The sequence below is a fragment of the Syzygium oleosum genome, unplaced genomic scaffold (genome assembly GCF_021117445.2).
Source record: "Syzygium oleosum isolate NSW1041296 unplaced genomic scaffold, Sole_v2.1 Sole_v2.38, whole genome shotgun sequence".
NCBI lineage: Eukaryota > Viridiplantae > Streptophyta > Magnoliopsida > Myrtales > Myrtaceae > Syzygium > Syzygium oleosum.
In genome coordinates, this window is record NW_026607522.1 from 546,030 (window position 1) to 558,365 (window position 12,336).

The window sequence follows — 12,336 nt, forward strand, 5'->3', positions numbered from 1 at the left end:
TGGTCGAATCACTCTAATTAACTTGCGTGATTGCAAAGTCATTTCATTGTCGATTCCTTGGCCGATCCATGGACAATCCTTCGATCGAACCATGACTGATCCTTTAAATACCCATTCCGACCATACCAGCTAATCCATGATCGACCTTCAGATCGATCTGCTCGCCAATTCCATGGCCATTTTCCTTTGGTCGACTTAGTCCCAATTGGGGATGTCACAGTTTTGCTTTATCCATGGTTGGGAAGATTATGTCGGAATATTATTGTGGAGTTGCTAAAGATGCAAGTGAAGTTGGTATTCTGATGATGCCCTTAATTATGGCGAAATTCAAGCACGACTTGGACTTGGAAGATGTTTTGTGCTGATTGAACCCATGTGGGCTATGAGAGTAGTAGTGAAGTTCAAATTCCAGTGAAGCGATTGTAATTTGGTTCAAATGTCGAGTTAAGGTGGAGATTGTTGAGAATGTGTTTCAAGTTTTAGTCCAAAAAAGAAACTTTCCTAATTTAAATATGTTCCCTAGAGACAACTTCTTCATGAGTTACCATCTGAAGTAATCCGAGAGTATTGAAGCCAATTAAATCTTATTGTAAGATTTGTTAATTCTTTTGTGAGATTGAGATATTATTTCATAAGAAATTGAGAGGCTAAACACCGTGTAAGTTATTGGATGCAATGGGGGGTGGGAGACAATGATAGTGTTTGAGATTAGAATGTGGTTGTGATCTCCATTGTATTAATTGATCTATAGTAGAATCTTATACTACTCTCCCTGTTGACGTAGGATCATGTAAATCTAGTGTTCGCTTTATCTTCTTATTCTACATATTCTACTGTTCAATTATGGTGAATAGTTATCATCTTGCAAATTTCCGATAACCAGAGTGAATTAGTAGATTAGTGGAGACAAAAACAGCGGACGGTTGTCATTTTTCAATTAGTGGTTAAGTGGCATGCAGTTCTGTAGCCGTTCTGATCTTTTTGCTGGCGATAAAGAGTTAATTTACGATAAAGGATTTCAACAGTATAATAAAGAATAGAAAAATCAACGATATGTCCGTAATTATGGAGGCAGCTATTAAATCCAAAAGTTTGCTTTATGAAAAGTATGTATCTTCTTTTATCAAATTTATCGATGGGACTTTCTTATAAGTTGAATTTAAATTTTCCGTGGAAACAAGATATTATATTAGTTTATAAGAATTGATAAAAAAATAATCAATATCACGAAAAACCCTAAATCGGTATACTCGTGATAAATTTACCCATAACCTTTTTGCCACAAAAAATTTCAAACCGGTACACTTGTGATAAATTTACCACAAATTAATTTTTTGACCACCAAACACCCCAAACTGATACATTTGTGATAAATTTACCATCCATTAAGTTGGATTAATACCATGAAAAATCACAAACTGTTACACCTATGACATAAGGAGGGTAAAACCGTAAATCGATGCACCTCTCAACTGTCACGTGTCATCCAACTCAGAAATTTGACAGTAAAATTTAACGAAAATTGAAAGAGGGTAAATTTATCACCATTGTACTCGGTTGGAGTTTTGGTGGTCAAAAAAATAAGTTTTTGGGTAAATTTATCACAAGTGTCTTGATTTGGGTTTTTCGTAGTATAAATCTTAAAAAAAATCTTCAAATTTTTTTTTTTTGGGGTCAAGACTCTTTCTTCATTTAAGAGCAAAATCCACCTGAAGTTGAAGATAAGCAATAGAGAAAACATCTCTAAATAATAGCAAAACAATAACAACCGAAGAAATTCATTTAAAACCACCATCCAACCGTCTGTCCTGCAAATGCAACCACCGTCTGACCAACCTTTGGTTTTTGCTTCAACGGAAAGCTAATTTCGCTTCCCAATCATTTTATTTGTTTTGGTAGATGGGATGTTGGACCAAACCGTACGGGGAGCCACCCAACAAATTGACAATTGACTCAAAATCGTGGAGTCGTCGCTCCCATGGACAATGCTTCTCGAAGCCAACAAAACGTTTTCTTCAATTTCTTCATGGAAAAAAAAGGGTTGGAGCGGCCCGCTGCAGCTACCTCTAAAGCGTTATCTCGAGGTTCTCGCACTCGTTACGGAATATTTGATTAGCCCATCACTACAACTCCATCGATTTGCTAGCTCGAATCTCTTGACATGAGGGAGTAAATGCGAGAGACAAAAAAGCTGACGAGAGATTGGCCCACGATATGATTTGAACTTATGATCTCGTGAAAAATAGTGTGACCCTTTTATTATTGAGCCGCATGCTCAATTGCACTGTGAATAGGGTTCTGCGGGCACTAGCTAACCATGCTCAAGAAGAAAATGCTTTACTTCTCGATCCATTAGTATCACATATTAAGAGTTACTTTGACTATTTAACAAGTGTTTTGAATGCATTTTTCGGAAAAAAATTCTCGACATGAAAAACAAATACATAAGTGTGAGAAGCCAATTCATGTAAGTTTCCACTCAAATTTAAAATTTGACATTGGGTTAATATGATGAGTACATTGGAAAAAAAATTGGGGCATTTTCCTTCTATAAGACGAAGACCCAGCTTTACATTCTTAGCCAAGTTTATCGTATTAAGTAAAACAGGAACTTCAAATTGATTAAGTTATTAAGAAAACCCAAACAGCAAAGACAGGAATTGGAAGGGTGCATTTGTTTCATGGAAAATATTTTCCTAAAAGCGGTCACTTGTATTGTTTACCAAAATAAATAAACGAAAAAATATTTTCATCATCCAATGAGATATTTAAACATAAATTGTTGTTGATGTTTCAATCAAATGGTATAATAAGTATTGATGCTTAAACCAAACGGCATAATAATATCGATCAGGCATATTACGAGAGCCAATAATGTACTAAAAAATTAAATTTTTTTTTTCAGAGTACTCGACAGTCGACACGCCAGAAAAAAATAATCCGAGTTCACTCAATTGAAGAGGCGCATCAACCACATTCAATTTCCCCCCCTTCTTTATTTGCCAACAATTGAAAAAGAGAACCCCCACTTACAAGTTACTCATGGTGCATTGAAGTTCCCTCGGAATTATCAGTCACAAATCCTTGGAAAATAACCCTTCTTGTTGATACATAGTTTCCACATGTTGGAATTGGGTTTGATGCCATTGGAAAAAAAATTGAAAATATTGCCCTTTTTGACCAGTACACGCACGCTCAGAAAAAGATGAAAGTATTGCCCCTTTCACTTTCCAATAGGGAAAAAAAACTATTCAAAAGGACAAATTTTTTTTTAAAATTTTTTTCTTTTCTTTCCCTTTTTGTTAAAAATAAAAAATGAAAAGACCACCGGATCCAACCACCCACCCACCACCACCTCATGGTCCTGTCTTTCCAACCATCCTTCGGTCTGCAAGCAACACCAGCAGAGGCACGAGCCCCCCCCTCCTACATCCATGGAGCCGCCACCGCCGCCGCCCCAACCACCGCCACCGCCACCGCCCTCCTCCGCCTCGACCCAGGTCCTCTCCGCCATGGACCTCCACGCGCCGCCGCTCCTCGACGAGAGCGCCGCCGCCGCCGTTGACTCCGTCTGGGACTTCGGCGACCTCCTCGACTTCACCGTGGACGACCACCTGATCATCCCGTGGGACGAGGAGCCCCCCGCCCTCGACAACCCCGCCTCCGCCCCCTCCGACCCAGATCCCGACCCCGCCCCGGAGGACCCGGCCGACGGTGCCCCGGCGTCGACCCGGGTCAGGAAGCGGGACCCCCGGCTGGTCTGCTCCAACTTCCTGGCGGGGTTCGTCCCGTGCGCCTGCCCGGAGCTCGACGAGAAGATGGAGGAGGAGGCGGAGGGACTGCCCACGAGGAAGCGGGCCCGGGCGCCGAGGGGGGCCGGCCAGGGGATGGCCCGGTGCCAGGTCCCGAGCTGCAAGGCCGACATCCGGGAGCTCAAGGGGTACCACCGGCGGCACCGGGTTTGCCTCCGGTGCGCCAACGCGTCGGCCGTGGTCTTGGACGGGGAGAGGAAGAGATACTGCCAGCAGTGTGGCAAGTAAGCTTTAATTCGCAGTTGGTGTGGGGTTTCGAGTTTTAGCTTTTCGAATGATGATTTGTGATTGTTGTACTACTAGGTTTCCAGAGCTGTTTGTCTTTGAATATGAGATGATTATAGCGTTGGTCTGCGCCGAAGTGAAGATAAGTGGTAGTTAGGTGTTTGTGCTCAATTGGAGACTGGTTGAATTGTCGTTGCTAGTAACTCCGCTATTTAACTTCTAATTCTGAGATCCATTCAAGATGTAAGTGATGTGAATTCAGTCATATCATTGTGATCCATGTTGGATGTTGGCCACTAGGCAATGAGGATGGTGTTGCCGGAGTCAGTTTGGCATTGTTGTGGCATTAGCGGGTTTTGTCATGTGGCATAGTGATATACCCTGCGTTGGCTGAAGGGTACTGCTATCCAGTATTCCGGGAGCTGCTTCTTGTTCTTGGCTCCTAGCTCGACTAGCTCATCATTATCTCTGTTTTCATGAATCGGGGGGCAGTTGCTGCTGCTTGGCGAATTTCGATATTCAGCACAGATAGCGACTTAGGCGCGGAGATAATCTTCTGGGATTGCTATAATGACTACAAGCTGTTGCTTGGTGTGTTTCAGGATTGGTGTTGTCGGGGAGTTCTGAAAAACATTAATATGCAGTTTATTCGTTCTATTGAGGATAATTAGCGTCTTTCTATTTTTAGGGGATGATGTGTAAATGACCATGTAAAGGTGATATCAAGGTGGAGAAACTTCGAAATGACAAAAGTTTGAGAAGCTAGGTGGATGCTTCCAGTGGCCAAGTGTTTTGTTGGAGTAACGGTAGCTTTTCTGAAGTGGACCCCTTACTCCAAAAAGAATGCCAGATCGGTTTTTATTACATTTGTTTGTGGTGCAAGCTTGTTTTTAGATAGCTGTGATGGCATTTGTAATATATCAGGCATCTTAATATCCCACTTAGATCCTAGTTTCCTGATTGCCTTATGCCATTTCTAGGTTCTTTTGGAGTTAATATTGTTCTGTTCAGTTCCCATATTGCTGGAATTCTTGTGGCAACAGCTTCTTCTTTTCTCAATCCGCTTTTGGACTATTATCTTCTAATTGACCTAATTTGGTCAGTTGATGACACGTATTTCTATGGTATTGTAGTGAATTAGGTTGAGTTTTCTGTTGCTTTTCATTTACTTAAAGCCAATTTCTTATTAGAAGCCATTTCGCCTTTTCTATACATGGCTATGTATGCAGTTTAACTTGGATAAACTCATTGTGGAAGTATCTGATAACTGGATGAGTTAAGGAAATTTGCTAGAGTATCATGTGGCCAAGTGTTATTTCATGAGCTCAATCAACAAAGTTTTTTTTTTTTTTGGTTGATAATCGACAAAGTTGAAGAGGCACTGTTTTTTACCTCTCTTTGAGGGGGCAGATGATCTTATGCTGCAATAAGAAAGCATACAACTAGTGTTTATATTTTCTGCAAGCAATTCTGGAACGTTATATATTACATCCTTATACCCAAAGAAGTAATTGATACACTGAAACTGATATTGCATGCCTTTTTTGTTGTCATAATATTCAGTTTTTTGATATGGTTTCTGGATTTAAATTGCCACCTTCTGCTGTTCTCTGGTATAAATTACTGAAGATATTAAGCAGGAAACTTGGAGGAAAGTTTGAGTTTCTGTCTGGGAGTTTTCTGATCATTGGACTTTTGTCCGGTGTGTTCTTGTCTAAATGAGGAACAATATGTAGTTGTTGACACCTTCGGCGAAAACAGTAGTATTATGGGATTATATAATCGTTAATTGCCTCATAATGTGGTTTCCTTTTACAGGTTTCACATCTTGTCAGACTTTGATGAAGGTAAACGAAGTTGTCGAAGAAAATTAGAGCGCCATAACAAAAGAAGGAGAAGAAAGACCATTGATTCTGGTGGTGGACTAGCAAAGGAATTTCAACAAGATATTCATTCTGAAGATGTTGGCTGTGATGATGAAGATGGGAAAGGTACAGACAAGAACAGTTAACATAATTTATTTCTTGATTAAGTTTGTCAACTAGCTAATCCGATTGCTCATGTAATTTAACAGATAACTTATGTTTGAGTGGCCAGTCTGGTGAAATGGAAGCCTTGTTAGAGCCTGAAGATGGAGGAGTACCTACACTAGAAACTGCTCCTGAATGTCAGATAATTCCTACAGATAGTATTGCATCTTTTGTAGTTTCTCGTGACGCGCAAATGGAAAGTAGGAAAGATAATTCGAAACAGGCACTTTCTCCATCCTGTGGTGACAATAGGAGTGCATACTCATCTGTGGTGGGTTTAACCTGGACGGTGTACTTGCTTCGTATTGTTAATATCTATGTGTTTGGAATCTTAGTTGAGTTAATACTAATTCATTGAAGTTTTTAATTAGTGTCCAACAGGTCGAATTTCATTCAAGCTTTATGATTGGAATCCAGCAGAATTTCCTAGACGTCTCCGTCACCAAGTAATCTATACTTGTACTTAACTATCTTAAATCAGATGACATCTTCTTAGCACCGGCAGAATTGAATGGCTTACATTTGGTTGAATGCATATTCAGATATTCCAGTGGTTGGCGAGCATGCCAGTGGAGTTGGAGGGTTATATCCGCCCTGGATGTATTATTTTGACAATGTTTATCGCCATGCCCAAGTTTATGTGGGGAAAGGTACTATTTACCAAATAGGAAATCTGTATGGTGATAATTATTTGTCTGAACTACTTTAATTTTGGCTTTAGTAGAGCAGCAACCATTGTTTGCTTAAGCCCTACGATCAGTGGCTTTGGATTTTTTTTTTTAATTCTGGGCCAAGAATATATGGATTTTCTGTGAAGTTTTACTGAGCATTACAATCGCGATTTCTGTAACATCTCTTTCTCATCAAATTAATATTATTTGTTTTGGCTCTGGAAATAGTGCAGTAGTTATAATTTGGCTCCTTCTCTTCATTACAAGTTCTTGCACTTTGTTATGTATCAGTTAGATTGTTACAGGGGTTTTACTGATCTCTAGAAGTTCTTGAGCTTGATTTAGTCGGATTGCTCCTTCAGCTTCTGCTTAGTTTCTTCCTTTGCTCATATTTACTTGTGTGTGGTTTCTTGACTTATACATCTTGTGGCATCGAGCAGTTATATGAAGATCCTGTATCATATATAAATGACTTTGTCCTTCGACCTGGAAGAATGCTGTCCAGAAGAGGCACTGTCTATATCTTTATAAATGACATGGTTTTCCATCTTATGAAAGGTAAATTAATTCCCTTCAGCCCTCATTAGCAAGCCTGCTTTGTGGACCTTCGATATTCCCTCAATACTTTGACTGTTAATCTTATTCGGCTTGGAATGCATGTATTACCTTTCATAGGGCTTTCATCTAGTTTTCTGGTCTGAGTGTTCAGTGGTGGGTGCAGTTTGTAAACAGAAGTTCCCTCTCTGCTTAAGGCTGCTTACATAGAAAAAGGCATACTCTGTTTCTGTAGATTGCTTTACTTACATTGAAGCTGAACAAGGACCAAGAATTGATCATTTCTAGCTGAGTGATAGTTTTTGCTGTCAGCACAAATGTTATTATTGCACCAACTGGTCTATCTATATATCAGAGATAACTAAAAAAACCCTTGTGTAACAGTTTGTCACTAAGCATAAAATTGATACTCGGGATCCTTATAAATGCTATTATTTTGGAGATATTCTTCAACAACATTAATTCAACGACAGCATCCTGCATATGGATCTGATTTTCATAGCAGCATGGGATAGTTTATGTGCTTTTTAGTGAGCAAGCATGCAAGTCAAATACCTCAATCAGTTGGTTCTTTATTAGTGGCTGGCGTCTGTTTCCCTTATTATAAGAGCTCTATTGAATCCTTGAGCATCTCAGCTTTACTGTTATATTGGAAAATTAAATATCGGCATTCATGGTGGTCCATGATGAAAATGTGTTCTCTGTATTCAAGCTTCCATGCGTTCTCTTGCTGTAGACCATGTATAGATTCATTTCTATCGTCTGTGTGACTTATTATTTGATTTACAGAAGCTCTTACAGACTTTCTAGAGTTGGGTCTCGTCCTCGGGTCCTTATAGTTAATTTCTGTTGTCTGTAGATGGAACTTCTGTCGTGAAGGTTGAGGCAGGGGTTCGGACCCCAAGGCTTCATTATGTCCATCCTATGTGTTTTGAGGCTGGCAAGCCCATGGAGTTTGTTGTTTGTGGAAGTGATTTGCTGCAACCCCAGTTTCGGTATGGTGGAGTATCTTAATAGAATTACTTTTGTTCCACATTAAAGAAGTACGCGTTAGAGAGAGAGAGTCATAGAAGTACCCTTCATTTTTCTCACCTTCTCATTCTTCTATAGTCTGCTAGATTCTTGAGTCCTGGAGTCCATTACAAAGTGCAACTTTGAGTATCTTTTCCCCGTTAAATTGGAGAGCCTCAGCATCTATGACTTATATTAACTGAAGTGCCGTAACAGTGTAACTAAATTTTATCAATGAAATATATTTTTACGAGAGAGATTCTTGTGCTGCAGGTTTCTCATATCTTTTGCTGGAAAATATTTGGCATGTGATTATGGTGCTGCATCTTCATATTCTGGAAGTGAAAGGGGCATCAACTGCACTGCTGGTCATCAGCTGTATAATATACGTATTCCAAGTACTGAGCTCAATCAGTGTGGTCCTGCATTTATTGAGGTCTGTACCGGCATTTATAGAAGAATTTGCTTCGTCTCAGAACCTTTGATGAACTGAAGAGATGCTGATACCAACTTTCCAGCATTATGATGGTGGCTAACAAATATTAGCTTTGACCACTTTCTTGTATGTTTGTGTCTTCCACAGGTTGAGAACCAGTCTGGCTTGTCGAACTTCATTCCCATTCTCGTTGGTAACAAGGAAGTTTGTTCTGAGATGACGATGATACAGCAGAGAGTAGATAAATCTCTCTTAAATGAGGGGCTGCAAATTTCGGACATTGGTTACGTCGTGGATTCACGTGAGGCTTGCTCACGGAGTCGAACCGCACTTTCTGAGTTCATCTTGGATATCGCATGGCTGCTGAAAGAACCTGCTTCTGAAAATCTTCACCGCATTCTTCCTGTGTCGCAGATTCAAAGATTCAACTCTTTGTTGAGCTTTTTAATGCAACATGATTCAAGTATTGTTTTGGATAAAATATTGCAAAGACTGGACGTTCTTATGGAGTATATTGAATTAACCAGTGAAATTAGTAGTGGCAAGAATGATGCTGATATTAGATTATTGAATACCCAAATAGATCAGGCAAGAGAATTTCTCAGGAAACATCAGTCATCCAAGAGGGTGGTGCTGCATTCAGAGCACTCAAGGCAAAAAGAGGAATGTTCTCATCAAGGTTTCCCTCAGAATGATGTGCTTTCGGCCGTGACCATTTCTAATCAGGTGAGGCTTCTTTCACTCTACAAGCCAGAGTCTTTCCTTTAAGGAAAAACACCACCAAAAATCCCAAACTATGCCATTTGTGACAAATTTACCCTGAACTTTTTTTTGTGACACGAAAAACCTCAAACTATATCACTTGTGACACATTTACCCCACAATACATTTGTCCATGGGCATTTTCGTCTTTTTCTTTTTTTTCTGTTTTTTTTTTCCTTTTTTTTTCTTTCTTCTCTTCCACGGCGGAGGGAAGCCGGCGAGGGTCCGGCCAGGGCGACCCTTGTCGGCGTCGGCGAGGGCGACCCTTGCCCGACTCCGGCGAGGGCCGCCCTAGCCCGACTCCGGCGAGGGTCGCCCGAGTTGGGCGACGGTCGCCCTCGCCGGTTGGCGGAGGGGAAGAGAGAAGAAAAAAAAAAGGAAAAAAAAACAGAAAAAAGAAAGACGAAAATGCCCATGGACAAATGTATTGTGGGGTAAATGTGTTACAAGTGGCATGGTTTGGGGTTTTTCGTGTAAAGAAAAAAAGTTTGGGATAAATTTCTCACAAGTGGCATAGTTTGGGGTTTTTGGTGGGTTTTTCCCTTCCTTTTAGGATTCTGTGTGGTCTCTTGCGGTTTGGCATTGTGTGGGCTTTTAATTTCCTGCCATGTGGCAACTTGTGATAGTGTGTCTTGTGGCATAGTTCTGCTAGTTTGTTGCCAACCGTGGAGGTACTTCTAGTGGACCTATAAAAAAACGTCGCCATGGTTTCAATCATATTTCTGCCCTTGGAGATCGATTTCACAATATTTGCTTTGGTTATAGTACCGAACCTTCACATGAGAATACCTACGCCATATATTACCTCATTCTCTGTCAGTTTAATCTTTTGCACTTGTCAATTGCATGCTTTAATATGAGGAGTCTAATTTTTTTACCAATTCATACAACCCTGTTGATGCTATTCTGATTTTGCAGGATATGGAGAGGGGAGAGAGCTGCAGGGTAGAAGTAATGATGGGTTCCAATTACACAAACAGCGAGGCCGCTCCACTTTTGGATGTGGAGTTGGTCATGAATGGTAACCTTTTCAAGGGAAAGCCTCGCAGTCGGGTCCTCCTCAACTCCTTTTTGAGATCTCGTCCTGCTCTATACTTAGTCGCAACTGCCGCTGTTTGTTTCGGAGTATGTGCCGTCCTCCTCCATCCTGATAAGGTTGGTGAGTTTGCGGTTTCTATTCACAGAAGCCTCTTTGACCGACCATAAGGAAATTGCTCAAGATCTCGATCTCCCTGTATGTACAGAATGTACTTGATGAACCTGATGTTATCTTATCGGATCAAGCTACCAGTCTTTTTTCACGATTGGGAGCTTTGATAGCGGGGGTAGCTCAGCTTCAGTTTTCCATCGGGTGCATTTTGGATGATAGATGCAATGAAGGTCATAGCTCGGTGGAAACTGTATCTCGGCAGGGACTCACCTGATTAGCAAATATTGGGAACCCCCTACTTTGTGCTCAGCGGATATTGCTCGGCTGTTCGTTGCGACAATTGAGAGATTTAACTCCATTTAATAACTTAAGTAGAAGTTCAACCATGCATCGGCGGCTATCAGGGTCGAAATTGTGCGGTCTTTGTATCTTATTCCTTTGCTTCCATTGTTGTAAGCGAGATGAACTTCTCCATAAACACACGGACGCTATGCTGCTGACATTCCGGCTTCAAGAGGAATCGGGAACTGGATGTGGATTTGTACTTCTGAAGTGGGAGTAGTGTTTACTGGGGATTTGCCTTCTCCCCTGTACTGGTAATACAAAAGGAAGCGAGGTTTTGGGTTAACGTATGTGCTCATTGTTGATACAGCCTTTCACTTACAAGGAGGAAAGACATCAAAATGTGACATAGTTTCTTACTTCTTTTGATGTGTAATTTCTTATGTTACTTCTCCTGTCCTTGAAATGGCCTGAACCAGAGTAGTTCTCTGGGTTTCCACAAAATGCTTCGAATTTCAAAATTGGGTTTTGCCTTTTATTATCTTTTCTCTTTTATGACGGGGATGTTCGCTTTGGTTAACACGCGTCCACGGAATATCTATTCCATGGACATGTGAGAGACGCGAGTCAAAACCCGGTGAATGGTTTGGGTTGGGCATGGAATTTGTGTACGGTGTTGGCTTAAGGGACCTTGGTCTCTTGCTATTTTAGTACGTTACTGACTGTTCAATCTCTCTAAGCCCTCGCCCTGCGGAAGAGTTTCGTGCTGCGGTCCCAAATACCAAAGAGTTTAACAAAGTAGAGTGGTGATTTATCGATGGGGTGGATGCCGCCGGGAAAAGGCCTTTTGAAGATGAATGTTGACGGATCGTGGATTGACAGCTCCTCGAAGGCTTCAATCTCTGGAATCTGTCGAGACACTCATGGAGTGCCGATTACTGGGTTCACGAAGAAAATTCGGGCTGATTTGGCCGAGTTAGCTGAAACCCTAGCTTTGCGAGAAGCACTTCGGTTTTTTACTGAAGAATGGAAGCTAGGTGCACGTTCGGTTCTGAACGAAAGGGGAAGTGATTGGCGGGGAGATACTCTTGATCTGCAAGTGGTCCTACAAAGTGATAGCTTATCGACAGTTGACTTTGTATTAGGCCAATGCCAAAGCCCATGGACTACTGGTCTCTTAATTAGTGAATGTAGGGGCCTCTTGGTCCTTCTCAAAGGAGTTGTTGCGGAATTTTGTCCAAGAGAAGCTAATCATTGTGCCGATTGGATTGCCAAAGCTCATAGAATAGGGTCCCTCCCTATTAATTGGCTCTCTAAACCCCCCAACCCCTTTGGGATTTATTATGTTTAGATGCCCAACTATGTTGTTTTTCAAGTTCTACTACTTAATGAGAATGTTTCG

At 41.0% G+C, this 12,336-nt stretch overlaps 1 protein-coding gene across 1 annotated transcript; it reads left to right on the forward strand.

Moving 5' to 3' along the window:
* The first annotated feature begins 3,379 nt into the window (after window positions 1-3,379).
* Window positions 3,380-11,472, forward strand: LOC115691355 (squamosa promoter-binding-like protein 7). The gene is made up of 10 exons (XM_030617955.2): window positions 3,380-4,036; window positions 5,856-6,028; window positions 6,112-6,338; window positions 6,439-6,513; window positions 6,610-6,717; window positions 7,179-7,296; window positions 8,153-8,288; window positions 8,578-8,740; window positions 8,888-9,466; window positions 10,421-11,472. Exons 1-10 carry the CDS (start codon window positions 3,435-3,437, stop codon window positions 10,706-10,708), a joined length of 2,469 nt encoding a protein of 822 aa, XP_030473815.1. The 5' UTR covers window positions 3,380-3,434; the 3' UTR covers window positions 10,709-11,472.
* The last annotated feature ends 864 nt before the right edge of the window (window positions 11,473-12,336 follow it).

Bases quoted from the DNA above. Each gene is read 5' to 3' on its own strand.
- LOC115691355 (XM_030617955.2), top strand. From the start codon at position 3,435: ATGGAGCCGCCACCGCCGCCGCCCCAACCACCGCCACCGCCACCGCCC. The intron at 8,741-8,887 runs GTCTGTACCGGC...TGTCTTCCACAG, and splicing joins GTGGTCCTGCATTTATTGAG to GTTGAGAACCAGTCTGGCTT. The intron at 9,467-10,420 runs GTGAGGCTTCTT...CTGATTTTGCAG, and splicing joins CCGTGACCATTTCTAATCAG to GATATGGAGAGGGGAGAGAG.